The following is a 15,729-nucleotide window of genomic DNA, read 5'->3' on the forward strand; positions in this document are numbered from 1 at the left end:
GCAACTGATGTCATATGTTGCACATTCAAATGTGTCATATATCTTCCCTAAATTTATAGGAACACGGTGACCCTCCACATTTTAATTACAATTATAAATTATACATTTATAAAATTATAACTAAAATGGATAACTAAAGGCTATAAAATGCACATATTTCAGGACCAATGGTTGGTACCTCGTATTAATGTTATCTAACCTATAGAAGTGCATCTGAAGACTCGGAATGCTTTGCTTTTAACGTTTCGATTTGGACTTCACAATAATGTATAGATTTTTAACAGTAATCATACTAAGCTGTGTACTGTTTTTTTTTTTTTTAAATGAGTGGAGTTTGTACTGCAGTCAAGGGCTGAGGTATAAATACAACCGAGGAAAAATATATTTAAATCTTAATAACCTAAAGGATTTTCTAACATATCTGGTAGCAATAAACCCGTTCAACATACAAATGTTTCTTTACAATCATGGTTTTCAGGAATGAATGATTTTGATGTTTTTGATGAAATCTTATGGTGATCATCGGGCTCTGCCTTTGATTAAAATGTCTGTGGGCGTGTTCACGGGGAAACAGCGCCCCCTGCGGTGTTTACTGGCAACAGTCACAGGTCAGATGATCCGAGGAGCTACATTGTAAATAGACAGCGACGATCCACCGGGGACATGCCTTCATAGACTCTTTAAATCCCCTCTAACTGAACACATATTCACCCCTCTGAGACTCATTGTCTCCATAACCGGTTCTCCAGCTGTTTCGGGTCATTTCGGCGCGTGAAAGTCTCATTAAAGTATGTACCGGTCTCTATACGCCTTCCGTTCCGCGGAGCCCAACTCGCTGCACTTCGCGGCCGGAGAAAGCTTCTTAATCCTGGAGAGGAGCAACAAACACTGGTGGCTGGGGTCCCGCTGCAGCTCGGGGGAAACAGGCTACATCCCATCGTCATACATCGAAAAAATACAGGTAAACACCGATCCCAGACCTGGGGTTGTTTCTCTTTTTGTCTCAATGAATAACGAGCAGTGACCATGTCGCATCCCGGGGTGAAGTGAAATCTGGTGAATGCGTAGTGACGTTGAGGGTTGAATTGATCGGATCGAGAGAGACAGATCCCATGTAGTAACTGTACTGTGTGTACTCTAGTGTTGAAGCTCACTGCTGATTATTGTCAGGAAGAAAAAAATGCACTCTTGCAGAAGAAGCCCATCAATTATTGGAAAGGTTGCGTTGAGTGGAGACATCCAGCCTTCTGCACTGCAGCTGCTCACTGCGACAGAGAGGAGATGCAGGGAAGGACGTGAGATATGACAGGATAGGATGATATAGAGCAGGAAATCAGACCGGACAGACCCCAGGACCAAAGATCAGCAAGACAGGGAGCCATTGTTTCTGCTCAAATCAAACTCTTCTGCTCCTGGGACCATATCTCTATTGTATTACTATTATTATTATCATTATAAGAATAATTCTCAACTATCCTTGTTATTGTTGAACAAGTAGCTTCCACGAAGCTTTTCTCTCAGACACACCCACATGTGGTCTGCAGTCAGGAGACTCATTATTTCAGGGATCCGGAGGGTGAACTAGTCAGAGCATGTATTTTGTGAAACCACACACGGGCAGGATAGGAATGCTCCCTCCTGTTGTTAATGACATTGGCTGTGCAGGTTTAATGAGCCTGAATGTGAGGCCTCACTGAGCACGTGTGTCACTGTTCAAAAGGCTGTTTTTGTTAGATAACCGCCCTAGTTTGTTTCTGCCTGGAGTCACACATGTCCCCGAGCCACAAGTCTGTTCGATTCTGTTTAAAATTGTATGATTATGTCAATTCATATTTAATTTTCCCCCTGCTTTCTCTTTCTTTCTCTTGTAGGCTCCAGAGCAGGATGAGGTGTTGCAGTCTATTGACAGAGCAATCGAAGGGATCCACAACGTGGCCCTAAAAAACGGAGGCAAATACAATCTGGAACAGAGAGATGTTCTTCAGTGAGTTCAAAATGCACGTTACAAGATAATATATTGATCCTGGCTTGTTGTATGAATCATTATTCTCTTCTGTTGCAGAAAGTTGATCCATCACAGAAAGGAGACGCTCACGCGACGAAGTTCCTCGTCCTCCGTTAACAAACAAGGCCTCCCATCCTCCAGCAGCGAAATATCTCTCAGTCAGACTCCTCCTCCACCCAACGGCCTCAACCGAGACTACGGACGACAGGGGAGCGTGCCGTTGTCAGGAAGCGTGGACAACATACAGGCAGAGCAGGGCTTTTATCAGGTAACGCACCCACACAGTATGCATTTAAATATTTTATTTGAAGCCACCAATTAGGTTCAAATATGCAGACTTCAAATATTCAGCGAGCTGATATACATTTTTCATACTTATGAGCAGAAACAGTTCAAAGCCTACATATTGTCATCTGTCTGTTATAGCTCCCTGTTTCGTCGTTCGTCTTCCTGTAAAGCACTTCAAACGTCTGTTTCGAAAACTGCTGAATAAATAACGTTTGTTTGAAATTGTAACTCATTAATGCTCAGCATGTGAACATGCTTAAGGCTGCCTGTTAAACCCCAGTAATCTACATTCATATCCTGGCTCACAAATCTTTGCAGCCAGAGACTAGTACTTCATCAGTTACAGATTTAAAAAAAACAATACCAGGAGTGTTAGATGTGTTTCAGAATAGATCTTGAGAGACACCCTGACATCTCCCAGGAACGTTTCTCTGACAGCAGAGACAACTAAACATGCTCAAGAACAATGCACACACACACAATATGCCCTCAAATCAGCCTGTATATAATCAATTTCACCTCCTGCAGGTGCCTCCTCAACCTCGACGTGCGGCTCCGATCACCCCACCTCCCCCTGAGAAACAGCGCAACGGCCGACGTCCAGGTGAGAACTCGGAGAGCAGCGCTGTGGACGCATTTTTCCAAACAGTATTCACAACATCACTCACAAGTTTGTTACAGACCCGTAGATTACAGCACAGTGTTTTTGCAGCTCTATACTTCACAAACACACTCTATTCTTAGTCAGGTCATTCCTGTTCACTCTCCTCTCTGTAACTGGAGCTCTCTCTCTCTCCCTCTCTCTCTCTCTCTCTCTCTCTCCCTCAGCGGAGCCAGAGGTCCCCTCCAGATTGTCCTCTCTTCCTCCGTCCCCTGCTCCCTCCCTCACGATCAGCACCACCTCTCTAGAGTCTGGCTCCTCCCACTCACTGGTCTCCTCCGATGTCAGCTTGCCAAGCGTTTCCAGCACCCCCCCTCCTCCTGTGCCGTCCCGCGTGAAGCCCACTGCGCCGCCTCCAGACGTGCTTCCCTCCGACTCTCCTCCTCAGCCAGCTCCTGCAAAGAAGAGCCCGGCTCCACAGCCTCCCCATGTCACCCCACCTCCTTCGCAGCCCGCTGGGGAGGAGCAGCAGCCGGAAACTGAATGGCCCGTTGCCCCCCCTTCCATTGCTGAAAGCCCTCCTGGCAGCCCCTCAACTCCTGAGCCGGTTCCCATGACTATCGGGGCTGAGCTGATCGAGCTGGTACGGAAGAACACAGGCTTGAGTTACGAGCTGTCGCGGGTCGCTGTAGGCGTGGTGGTCGGCCATCTGCAGACGGCCTTGCCTCAAGCCTCCTCTGATTTGGAGCAAGTTCTCCTCTCGCTGGTGAAGAGCAAGGTCAGATTTGTTTTCATTACATCATGTGGATTCAGAAACCTGCAGCCCCGCCAGGAGAACACCGGCGTGGTTTAGAGTTACAGCTCAGTCTTCATTTAGCTGACATTTCTCAGAGTCGTTTTGAGACTCGGGGGGGGGGGGGGGGGACAGGTCTCACAGTATCACTCGCTCATTTCCTGTTTTCATGCTAAGCTTAAACGGAAGTGCTGATTCTTTCCTGGCAGACATTTGTGTTTCTTACTGTCGGTGTAAGGTGGTCAATAGTGGGCAGTGTGACATGTAACCTCAAACAGCAAATGCTGAAAGCTGTTGGCTGCATGCTGTATTTACATGGTGACACGTGTGCACACTCCGTCCCCGCTCATCCGATGATAAAGCCTGAATACTCTGTGGTCTGCTCCAGGTCTCCTCAGTGTGCTTTTAGATGGGAAACACTCAGTTTGTCACAAGGAGTTTTGGACAAAACCAAATTGAAGGTTGTAGGTCTGGTAACTTTCCAGCCAGTATATGTTGTCTTTTAATCCTTTAAAAAAATGAATTACAGAGAATAGCCTCTTCTGAAACGATGCTGCTGCATGCAGGCACAGATGTAGAGCAGAGAAGCATCCAATATGATTGACACAAACTTTTAAAAACACCGGTATTGTCCTTTTTAAAGCTGCTGTAATCAATCTTCTGATGCTATCATTAAATGTGAAAGGGGTCGTTCAAAGTGACAAACCCACAGGAAATGATCACCAGACTTCAGTGAAGCAGCTGCTCTTCATGACAGAGTACTAAATGTTCCTCTCTTACTGGTATTTCGAGTTGTAGCAGAAATGGGTGTGTCATGATGTGTTCTGTCTCTGTAGGATTTGAGTGCAGCGCTGCCGCGGGGTCAGGTGTGTCACGATGAACAGAGGCTGGAGGTGATCTTCAGCGACCTCGCCCGACACCGGGACGATTCTCAGCAGCGGAGCTGGGCGCTTCATGAAGACCTCGCTCTCATCGCCTGCTACCTGGAGGAGCTGCTGAAGATACTGGTACGATGCAGTGACCGCGCTCCTGCTTATTTCTAGAGATCATTTTCCGAGGACTATTTCGGTGATGATCTAGTTGGTATGACAGACATATGGATCACATCACACACTAATATGTTCCTCTCTGTGGAAGTCTCATTTATTGTTTTGAACAGGACAGCTGTCTGTCAACATTATTTCTCTCAACACACATTTGAAACCGTTGGTTCCATCCAGAGTTGAATCACAAACCTGAAACCTTTGCAAGCAAAACAAACTAACAAGCACATCGCCTGAAACAACTGAACCAAACATGTCAACCAATTTAACATGAAAGTAACATCACAACAAAACCGAGAGCAGCCTATTCAAAATACTGTTGTTCATATGATCCTGAGCATAACTAAGCCTTTCAGATCGCAATATAGTTCATTCTCAGCTAACGGAAAATGGGAGAATGTTGAAATATTTTCCACGACAAGACAAGTTTTTCCAGGATATTTTACTTTCTCTCATTTTCTATGCGTTTTCAACGACTGGAAAATGGGTCAACTATTTTCCAGGACGCGTGGGAACGGATGAGTGAACTCTTGAAACAATTCAAGTTTATAACCAGTTCTATAAGTCTGCAGGGTGTCTGTTTTCTAAAGTGTAAGAAGATGTAACTGAAGTCCTGACTGACTGTGACATAAAAAGATAGATTTCACAGATATGTATGTCTGTCAGTCATAAGTAGGTCAGGATTTATTTATATAGCACCTTTCAAAATAAAGGTTGCAAAGTGATACACAGTCAAATCTGTAATACACATTAAACTCACTAAAACTACCACCACGTGGTTGTCATGTTTACATCCATGTCTGTCAGCTGCTCCTGAGGATGGACAACCCAAAATCATAACCCCTGCGCCCATAATGTCCATAAATCAGCTTATAAACAGTCATTTTGTATTAATATGCACAGTAATATAACGTGTTTGAATGCAGGTGGGTCAGTTTTCAATGAAAGCTGAAAACACATTAAGTCACTAATTCAACACACGTTATCAGACAAGAGTCAGCGGTTTATCCTCATATTGATATAAAAAGTTGCCCACAGGACCCGTCCAGCTGTCGTGCTGTAAATACCAGACATGTTTGATGGGATCAGACCGGCTCAGACGACTTTACAAATCCAACAGTGTGTTTAAAGACTGAGTCTGTAAACGCTTCAGGCTGCCAAATATTCTTTGTTGGCAGTTTGTCCCGAACCTCAGGGATGAGATGTCCAGATGCGTTGTCACTGGGCTTCATAATCCTCCTCTGCTGTGTGCAGAGGAGGATCTTCCTGATCTATGCCACACATAGGTATGATGTTATTATGTCGTCGCGTTTACAACTAAAAGCGGTTTCATTTTTCAGACTGATGCGGATCCTGAGGTGTGTAAGAAGATGTGTAAGGCCAACCACTACGAGAATGTGCTGTCTCTGGTTTCATATTATCAGATGGTAAGACGTGGTAATAACAAAGCCTTTTATTTAGAACACAAATAAACTTAAAACCAATCTGCAGTCAAGAAAAACATGAATTTATGAGGCTTATAGTGTAAATAGGTCTGTAAAGATGATGTTGTCTAGTTTCCTCTCACGGTTAAAAGATTCTTCGTTATCATCAACAACAACTGTATACGGCCAGTTTATTTAAGAATATATTAGTGTGACACTTTTTTTTTCTTTTGTCCTTGTAGCCTAGCAACTGTAGTGTGTGTTTGTTGTCGATTTACATAATGTACCGAGAGGGAACTAGATGTTATTCTTGTTGACCTGAATGGGGATTGTGGAATTACAGTGTTAGGATGTTGGTGATGTTCAGTGTATATTTGGTTGGTGTTGGCTCATTGTTGTTGTTGTTGTTGTTATTATTATTATCATGTGACCGTGCAGGAGCTTCGCGTGTCTTTGCGGCTGCTGCTGCTCAAAGTGTTCGGGGCGATGTGCAGCCTGGATGCTTCTCTCATCTCCACCCTCCTCAACTCCATCCTCCCGATGGAGCTGGCCAGGGACCTACAGACTGACACACAAGGTGAACACATTTACTTTTCACCTTGTCTTATCTGCACTACTCCCAAAGCTAAATGTTACTCTTTCTTGGTCTGTTTTTCTTTCCTCAGAGCACCAGAAGATGTGTTACACGGCATTGGTACTCACTATGATCTTCTCAATGGGTGAACAGGTGCCATATCATCACTACGGTATGGTACATATAATGGTGTATATGATGGTAAATAAAAGGCTGCTGTGTTGTATTTTCGGTGGCATAAAAGATGTTTACTGTACCGCTGCATATGAGGTTATACACACAAAAACAGAGCATCACTGATGTTGATTCTTCCAAAACAACTTTGTGTTTAGCCTTTATCGGACAGATTCTTAACGGTTTTCCTGATCTAAAAGTTTGACACGCATGCATTAAAAAGTGTATTAAAGGGACATAATCCTGCCCCTCCCTGCTTTCAGAACACTTGAATGCTGACTTTGTTCAGTTTCTGCTGGGTGTGGTGGAGGACGGGCTTCCCTCTGATCCCACAGAGCAGCTGCCTGACATCTTCCTGAACCTCCTGCTGGCCTTCAATCTGCACCACACAGGTGAGAACAGCCACCATGGACCCTTTTCACAGCAGACATTTTGACTTGTCATAGCAGGAAACGCACAGCAAGAGTATAAATAATGAAATTAAGGATAGCTGGGCGAGGGTAATTTATAACGTTATCATGTTCAAATCTCGTAAGATGTCGTTTTTGGCGAGACACTTGAATAAATCCAGTTGTTTGAAGATGTTTTCACAGCAATATAAAATAGATATTAGAGAGGGAATTATGACACGTTTACCTTCCTAACACTTACTTGAAGCAACTTATAATACTGATTAAAAAAGCTAATTCCAAGATTGTTTTTTTAATTTATAAAAATACAATCTTTTATTTCCTAATTATTAAAAATGATTGTTTACACTGACTTCAGAGCAGTTTAATTGATTTTTGGGATGGTGGTGAAAAAGAATAGTGTGGAGCCTTGTAGACCTGCGGCTTTAACAAAACAACAACAACAATCTGCATCGGCCAATATGGATCATCGCTATATTTGCTCCCTTTTTTCTTTCGTGCTGATCCGATCCATGAATCAAAAACGTGATACGATCCAAACCGTGACTTTTATGACTTTGTCTTAAACTACAGGAGTTATTTGTATCACTTGTGCTTTTTTTCCTACGATATGTCAAAATGTCTGCCAAAAAAAGGTCTGTAGAAGAAGTCCTGCACAACAGAGTTCTACACTGCTTTCACTGTCTTACTATTTACATTTGTATGTGTCTTGTCTGTGTCACCCAGCACCCGGCAGCAATGTGATCATGCAGGAGCTGAAGAAGAAAAATGTGAAGATCCTGTCAGAGAAAGTGGTGCTGCTTCTCAACAGAGGCGGTAAAATACCACCGTTTGTCATATATTTCATTTTGCATCCATGCCTTCTGTGTACCGACGTCATCGCTCACTGTTTGCCCTCTGCTCTCCAGACGACCCGGTGTGTATGTTCAAACACAACCCGCCTGCATCGCACTCAGTGCTCAAGTTTCTGCAGGATGTTTTCGCCAACCGAGAGACCGCGGACATCTTCTACCGCACTGACATGATGGTGATGATTGACATTGCTGTTCGACAAATATCTGACCTTTCACCTGGAGACAAGGTGAGACCTGGACACGCCGCACAGCTACTGATTGTTCTCAGGCTTTAAAGGAACAGTTTCACAGTTTGGGAAACAATCTTTCTTTGCTTTTCTTGTATTATTATTGCATTTAATGGACTGATATGAGATGGAAACAGATATTCTCATCCAACTCTCTGCAAGAAAGCGTTTTTCCTAAAAATGTGAAGCTATTTGTTTAATGATACCGGCTAAACCAAAAGCTTGTTACCAAGTCTGATTATAATCTCCTCTCTTGCCCTCTCTGTGAAGCTGAGGATGGAGTATCTCTCCCTCATGCACTCCATAATACGCTCGACGGACTACCTCGAGCACCAGCACCGCCTGTCTGACCTGCAGGGGGTGCTGCAGAGGATTCTCAGGGAGGAGGAAGATGCAGGAGAGGATGAAGGGAGCGCTACAGCGAAACAGATGGATAAGCTAATTGTACAGCAGATCTACAAGGAGTTCCCACAGATCAGTGAGAACCAGGACTAACCATATCAGTACCACACGCACACACACTGTAGGCTGCTCCTGTCTACTGAAGGGAGGTACAATAAATGTTGAGAGACAAAGAGCTGACAATTGATGGGACGCTCTGTATTCTGTGCCAGCCTGTGCTGAGAGAAGCTAATCAGTTTTGCCAATGTTTTCATGGACTTGAAGTCCAGGGCTGCAGCATGCATGTGATGTTGATATCAGAAAGATGTTCCTAATTTTCACAGCTTCTCCCATCTCAAATGAATTTTATTTGAAAAAGATGTAGGAGTTTTTCTCTGGTGTTCTTCAAGACGGGAAAATATGACAAATGCACAAAAACCTGTGAGGTTCAGTCACACTTGGAGATTAAAAATAGCCAAAATATAGGCCAAACACTGGAGCTGTTTCACAGTGAATTCCTAGAAATAATTATCTTAAAATCATACGATAACTAACCGTATGTACTTACAGTATTACAAATAATAACGACGACCACAAATAAATCTTATTCTAACCAAAATATCTTTAACCAAATTGATTTTTGGATCAAATCAAAGGTTTTGAAAAAAAAAAGACAGATTTGAAATCATGTTCCAGATAAAAGTGCCATTATTTGAACTGTTGTGAGAATACGTGATGTGCTTCCCTTGTAGTGGGACCAAACTACTGTGTGTTACTGCAAGCATTATTTTCTTAATAGAGTATAATACTCTTAAAACTGACTTCCTCTTTCATTCACCTCTTCATTCATTAGAATTTGAATTAACGTCAAATAGAACCAGTTGAACAAGTTTACTATTCTAGTGAGAGAAAAGCACACTGACTCATGCGTTATCAATACGAAGCTTTGAGCTGAGTAACTTGCTGCTCCAGATTGAGTCTTTCCTGTGGCTCCGTCTGGTACTTTTGTCTCTTTACTGCTTATCAAACACTACGATGATCGCTCTGTGCTTACATATGCAAAGCTCCTCTAACATACAAAGTTATTGACCGTTACAGATTAATGTATGTATGTTGCATTCACCTTCAAACTACTTGTGCTGCAATAAGGATTTACATAGCATACTTGCAATATAGCTAAAATATACCAATAGTCTTGGCTGATGAGCTGTGGCTTTCTGGAGGTAATAATAACTGCAGTTATTTTAATCCAAGATGATACGTTAGTCAGTGTTGTTGATTTCCAGTTATTATCCGATGCTCCGACTGAAAATCAAGACAATGGAGTTGAAATACAGGCCATTTCTTTTATCTCCTCGTGGTTTCAATACTTTAAGCAACATGTAACTTTCCTTTTCCCAATGATGTAGTGATTGACGTTCTCCCATCTTACACTTTAATATATCTGTTTTCGTCCCTAGCATGGCTATCCCGTCTGGAGATGGTAAATGCAATCCAGGAGTGATATCAGTTTTTAGTTGATGTCCGAGTGTTCGTTCATTGATTATTTGTGTGTCTGTTTACAGTGCGTGTGAGAGAGGTGAGGGTCCCTTCTTTCCATGATTAACATCGTCTGCAAAAGTGCTACGACAGTGTTATAATAAAACTAATAAAGCTATATTTTAACAGTGGGAGTGGTTGGATTGTTTGTTGTTGATTTTGTGACAGTACATTTTGTTTATTACATAAAACATACATTCAGAGTTTTGTGAAGAGATTGTTGATTACACTGTTACAATCATGACTATGACCACTATGCATGTGAAACATTTTGGCCGTCGCCATCTTTGCTTTTTGCAACCAGAAGTGAAACGAGAAGGTGCCGCACAAGAACAACCGAACACTGAATAAGACATTTTTATGGAGCCAAAACAATCAAATATATTTGCCTTTAGACAGTTAATATTCACAAACCACAATAAAAAAGCTATAATAAGCTTTACATGGAAATAACTTCCCCTCCTGGAGGCAAACAGCTCTGCAAAACTTAACTAATAAGCCAGGGATGGATGAAAAAAAAAGATTTTACTAAGTTACCACAACTGTAGTGTCTAAATGAGCCCATTAAGTTCAACTTAAACTGAGTTATAATTGTAATTTTGTATTACATAATAATATTACATCCTCCTTTTCTTCTTATTGTTTTGTTCTTCATTTAAATATACACCAATGGATGCATAATGAAATAAAAAACACAATATAGTACTACTTTATATATGGAATTTATTTTTTACATAAACAGAGAATTTACGATTTATATTTCGTAAATAAGCTTCAATAAAGTTTAACTTGAATTTTGTATTAGCATATGCTTGGATAGATCCAATAATAACCAAAAAAAACGTTTTGTATATGCTACAGTATATATTGATAGATTTTTATTTTTTCCATTGAGCAAAAGTTGACAGTTTCCACCCGGAAGTCAAACAGGAACGCACCAGAGTACAGCTGTGTCGCAGTCATACCGGTCCGGGTGGATAAGTGGGTGAAAGGTCCTACAGTCAGGAGTGACAGCAGCACACAAACACACCTCACAGAGACACCGTCGACCAGGTAACCTGCTGTTTCTTGTCTTCTTTTGATTTCTCTGTGTGTCTGAGTTCATTTCCGGCGTCGGTTTCATTCACTCTGTTGTGTTTTTAGAAAAGAAAATGTCCAAACAGCCGCAGCCGATCAGTCCGATGAAGAACTTCTTCGCAGGAGGGTTCGGAGGCATTTGCCTCGTCTTCGTCGGACATCCACTCGACACCATTAAGGTGATTATTGTACTGTGTGTCCCACTTACAGTATACACACACACACTACAGGAGGAAACAACCACGAGAGTACATCCGGTGACACCGACATTAGAGCCAGTGACCAGAGACGAGCGCATGTCAGAGGGATCAGCTGCGTGGATGTCACACACTCATGTAGATGTTAATGTTGCTGCAGAGAATCAGAGACCTTTGACCCACATCCACTCTGTTACATCACTCAGCTCACTGCTGGTGTTGTGGCGTCCTGCACACAGACAGATATCTCACCTGAATACATTTCAATCTTCATTATCATTGTATTAGACCTACAGTAATTAGCTTAATGCTCTTTAATAGAGCTACACGGATCCATCAGACACTCTAAATATTGCACTTATTAACAGTCTGGCTCGTAGCCGGTGTTCAAACTCATCCCAAAGGTGTCGGGTGGGGATGAGATCAGGGTTTGTATTATGGATATTATATTATATTATGGATCTGGCTTCCCGGGTGCACATATTGCGGTCCAAACTGCTGCCGCTGTGATGCGTGATTCTCTGTGTGTAAAGTCAATACAAAGTGCATTCTCCTTCCTCTCTCAGGTGCGTTTGCAGACTCAGCCCAAACCGAAACCTGGAGAGAGCCTCCTGTATGCTGGAACCTTCGATTGTCTGAAGAAGACCTTGGCCAAAGAGGTGGGGATCCATGCTGCCTTAGCGTCTAAAATGTCTTCCCTCCCTCATGCTGATGTTTCCTTGTCATCTTCTCCCCTCACAGGGTATGAAGGGACTCTATAAAGGCATGGCGGCCCCGATCATTGGGGTCACGCCCATGTTTGCTGTCTGTTTCTTTGGATTTGGAATGGGCAAGAAAATGCAACAGAAATCTCCGAATGATATCCTTTCGTAAGTGATTTCCCTGCCGTAGTCGGCCGTACGGTTCATTCAGCTGTAACGCTCTAAAGGTGATAACATGTAAGTATGTTGTCCCCTGCAGGTATCCACAGCTGTTTGCTGCAGGGATGTTGTCTGGTGTGTTCACCACGGCCATCATGGCTCCCGGAGAGCGCATCAAATGCCTCCTACAGGTCAGAGGTCATGTGTCTGTGCAGACATTAGGATCTAATCACTGTGTTCTCAGCGCTGAATTATAGTAGATTCCACATGACGAAATGACAGTGAGTGTAAAGTGTGTGTGTGTTTCTGTGTGTGTGTGTGTGTGCAGATCCAGGCGTCAACAGGGGAGGTGAAGTATGCCGGACCCATGGACTGTGTCAAACAGCTGTACAGAGAGTTTGGGATCAGAGGAGTCTACAAAGGCACCGCGCTGACTCTCATGAGAGGTGCTGCTTTACTCTGATCGATAGTAACCCAGAGATCTAGAGCACGTAATGAGAATAATTCACTTAAAACAATCACTTGAAACAATCGGCACAAATGTGACCTCGCGTGTGCACAAAAACAGGGACTCATCCTTAAAAAATGTTGCTCCGTAGTGCTACTAGAGGTCAAAGACTCCACATGGTACCTTTTTTAAAAGGTAACTCTGTTGATTTTAGACATAAAATAGTACTACTGCATATGTAAAACAAGCTGTATGAAGCCTTTTAGTCTAATGTGACTGAAGTCGGCGTCGGTTAATTCTGAAGACTTCAAGTTTGAAAATGAAATAAATAAATCGAGGCCACATTAGCCGTTACAAGCAGAACACACCTGATTCTCCAACAAAGTGTTGCAGAATACAATGGAGGAGCCAGGTTTTGATGAGGAAGAAGAATGCATGGAATTTAACTCTCCATCATGAGTCTGACATTGGTATAGTTGACTTGCTGGACGATACAGTTTTAAGTTATGTCATCATCCAGCTTCAACTGGTGGCCGTTGTTGCTATTTTCTTGAGGCAGTTTGTCTTCGTCATCTTTTTTCGCCTCTCCTTGAAATATTCAATCATGTTCTGTCAAGCTGCTGCGGTTAAACAGAGTTACAGTTTATAACCGTGTTTGCAACCTTGAGTAGGTTTCTTCAGTTTCATTAAGTGTGATCATTATTTTGTTTTGTAACTCAGACGTTCCAGCGAGTGGGATGTACTTCACTTCCTATGAGTGGTTGAAGAACGTCCTCACACCAGCAGGAAAAAGGTGAATATTTGTTCTTTCCTAACTGTGTTTACAACTGTCTGTTCTATTGTAAGATCGACCTCTGAGTAGTTGACCATGTGGTCTTCTCCCCGCAGCCATAACGAGCTCAGCATTCCCAGTGTGCTGTTTGCTGGAGGGATGGCCGGGATCTTTAACTGGGCCGTCGCAATTCCAGCCGACGTACTCAAGTCTCGTTTCCAAACAGGTTTTTAATTTTTTTTCCCATTTGTATTACAAGCAGGTCTGTCTTAAATGTGTGTGTGACTGACTTTTCTAATGCGTCTCTCCCTCAGCTCCTGAAGGAAAATATCCCAATGGATTTCGGGACGTTCTGCGGGAGCTGATCAGAGAGGAGGGCATCGGCTCTCTGTACAAAGGCTTCAACGCCGTCATGCTTAGAGCTTTCCCTGCAAACGCAGTGAGTGCACTTCATCGAAGCCGTGTTCCAAATCGCATACCTTTTTCTTTTTACTTTTAGTACATGCTCCAGCTGCAAAGTCAACACTGTGGCATGCAGTATGCATTACATACTACATACTGTAAATAATAATAATGTAATTGTACGTTTTGTCAAAGAAAAGAAAAGGTTATCTTAAAATCTGTTATTTTTTCCAGCACTTTTATACACAAACTAATTAGCTTTGTTTGTGTATATCTTCTTCTCTTTTTTTCAGGCTTGTTTCTTAGGATTTGAATTTGCAATGAAGTTCCTGAACTGGCTCTCACCGGACCTGTGAGAGGACGTTTCAGCATCGCCTCGAATGTGAATCCCAGGAACAGAACTGTTTATGCAGTACATTAATGCAGTTATTGGCAGCACACACACACACACACACACACACACACACACACACACACACACCAGGGAATCACAAAGAGATTGTAACAGTTTTCCAACAATGTGCTTGCTTATGTTTGAAACCTCGTGGTACTGTAGATAGTGTGGATCATTCAGACCTGCGGAGGAAGCGGAGCAGAGATGTTGCGATGACTTGATGCCAGTACACAAACACAAACACACACACACACAGTCGAATGTTCCCTCTCCTTTTTGTTTTACTGGTTTTCTTTTATATTCTGTTATTTTTATAGAAGAAAAGGAGTGAAGCGAACATGCCGTGCCTTACCTTTTGTTATCTGCGAGCAGATGTACATATCAGGGAAAAGGTGATTTAATGTTTTACTGTTTGATCATTCTCTCTCGGCAATACACATCCGTCAGACCGTCTGCTTCCTGTGAGGTCACCTCCCTCCACTCAGTGACGCTAGCTACGCTTTATGTTTGTGTTCATGTGAAATTATCAGAGTAGCCATAATGACAATGATCGAACATTAAATGAATGTCAAAATGTAAAGAAATTAAAATAAAACAAAATCCATATTTAGAAATTAGACTGTTGTGCACTTTTTTCTAATTTTGAGTATTTTTGGGGGATTTAAAAAAAAAACTAAGAAGCCTTGACTGTCTGACGTGTTTATTCAAACAACTGTAACAAAGAATGATAACAGGCTGAGAGATAATAATCATGTAAAAGACAATAAGTCAAAGGATTTGAAAGAGAAAAGAAGAATGAAAATACTCAGAACATAGTAAGTAGAACCAGTTCATCTTTCTGTCAAAGATATAATAAATAATGTCAACTTCAATAATCAATTGAGGGTATTTCTATTAACAGCTTTTCTACCTACAGCATTACAACACTCCAAATAACTATTTGAAACCACTTGAACTTTTTAAAAGTTATTTATCTGATGGTGTCGGTTTCTGCGGCTTGTTTAACAGCAGCCTGACTTCCAGGATAATCTCTCTTTCTCTCTCTTCTCTGTTTCTGTTGTTTATTTGCCAAATCATCAAGTTCCGAGTCGTTATCCATGGGTCAGCCTTTAATTACATCTGATGTGAAAAGTCCAGGTCAATACTTTCCGACAGGCCGAGCTAAATAAAGAAATCAATAAGCTGCTGAAACGTTGGGGAGAGTGGGACGAGAGGAGGGGGAGTCGGTTTGCTCCATACAGAAGAATGTTCATCAGATCCGTGGGA

At 42.3% G+C, this 15,729-nt stretch overlaps 2 protein-coding genes across 2 annotated transcripts; both read left to right on the plus strand.

The window, feature by feature from the left end:
• Positions 1–410: 410 nt before the first annotated feature.
• On the plus strand, positions 411–10,444 carry nckipsd (NCK interacting protein with SH3 domain). Its single transcript, XM_079157121.1, has 13 exons — positions 411–961; positions 1,872–1,984; positions 2,063–2,273; positions 2,822–2,897; positions 3,122–3,672; positions 4,524–4,694; positions 6,071–6,157; positions 6,593–6,731; positions 6,820–6,900; positions 7,166–7,294; positions 8,039–8,128; positions 8,221–8,393; positions 8,664–10,444. The coding sequence occupies exons 1-13, from the start codon at positions 791–793 to the stop codon at positions 8,886–8,888; spliced, it is 2,217 nt and encodes a 738-aa protein (XP_079013247.1). The 5' UTR covers positions 411–790; the 3' UTR covers positions 8,889–10,444.
• Positions 10,445–11,276: 832 nt separating this feature from the next.
• On the plus strand, positions 11,277–15,322 carry slc25a20 (solute carrier family 25 member 20). Its single transcript, XM_079156649.1, has 10 exons — positions 11,277–11,366; positions 11,457–11,569; positions 12,154–12,246; positions 12,329–12,456; positions 12,548–12,638; positions 12,776–12,893; positions 13,616–13,688; positions 13,784–13,893; positions 13,982–14,106; positions 14,363–15,322. The coding sequence occupies exons 2-10, from the start codon at positions 11,465–11,467 to the stop codon at positions 14,423–14,425; spliced, it is 906 nt and encodes a 301-aa protein (XP_079012775.1). The 5' UTR covers positions 11,277–11,366; positions 11,457–11,464; the 3' UTR covers positions 14,426–15,322.
• Positions 15,323–15,729: the final 407 nt, after the last annotated feature.

This window comes from Pholis gunnellus (assembly GCF_910591455.1).
Source record: "Pholis gunnellus genome assembly, chromosome: 3".
Classification (NCBI taxonomy): Eukaryota; Metazoa; Chordata; class Actinopteri; order Perciformes; family Pholidae; genus Pholis; species Pholis gunnellus.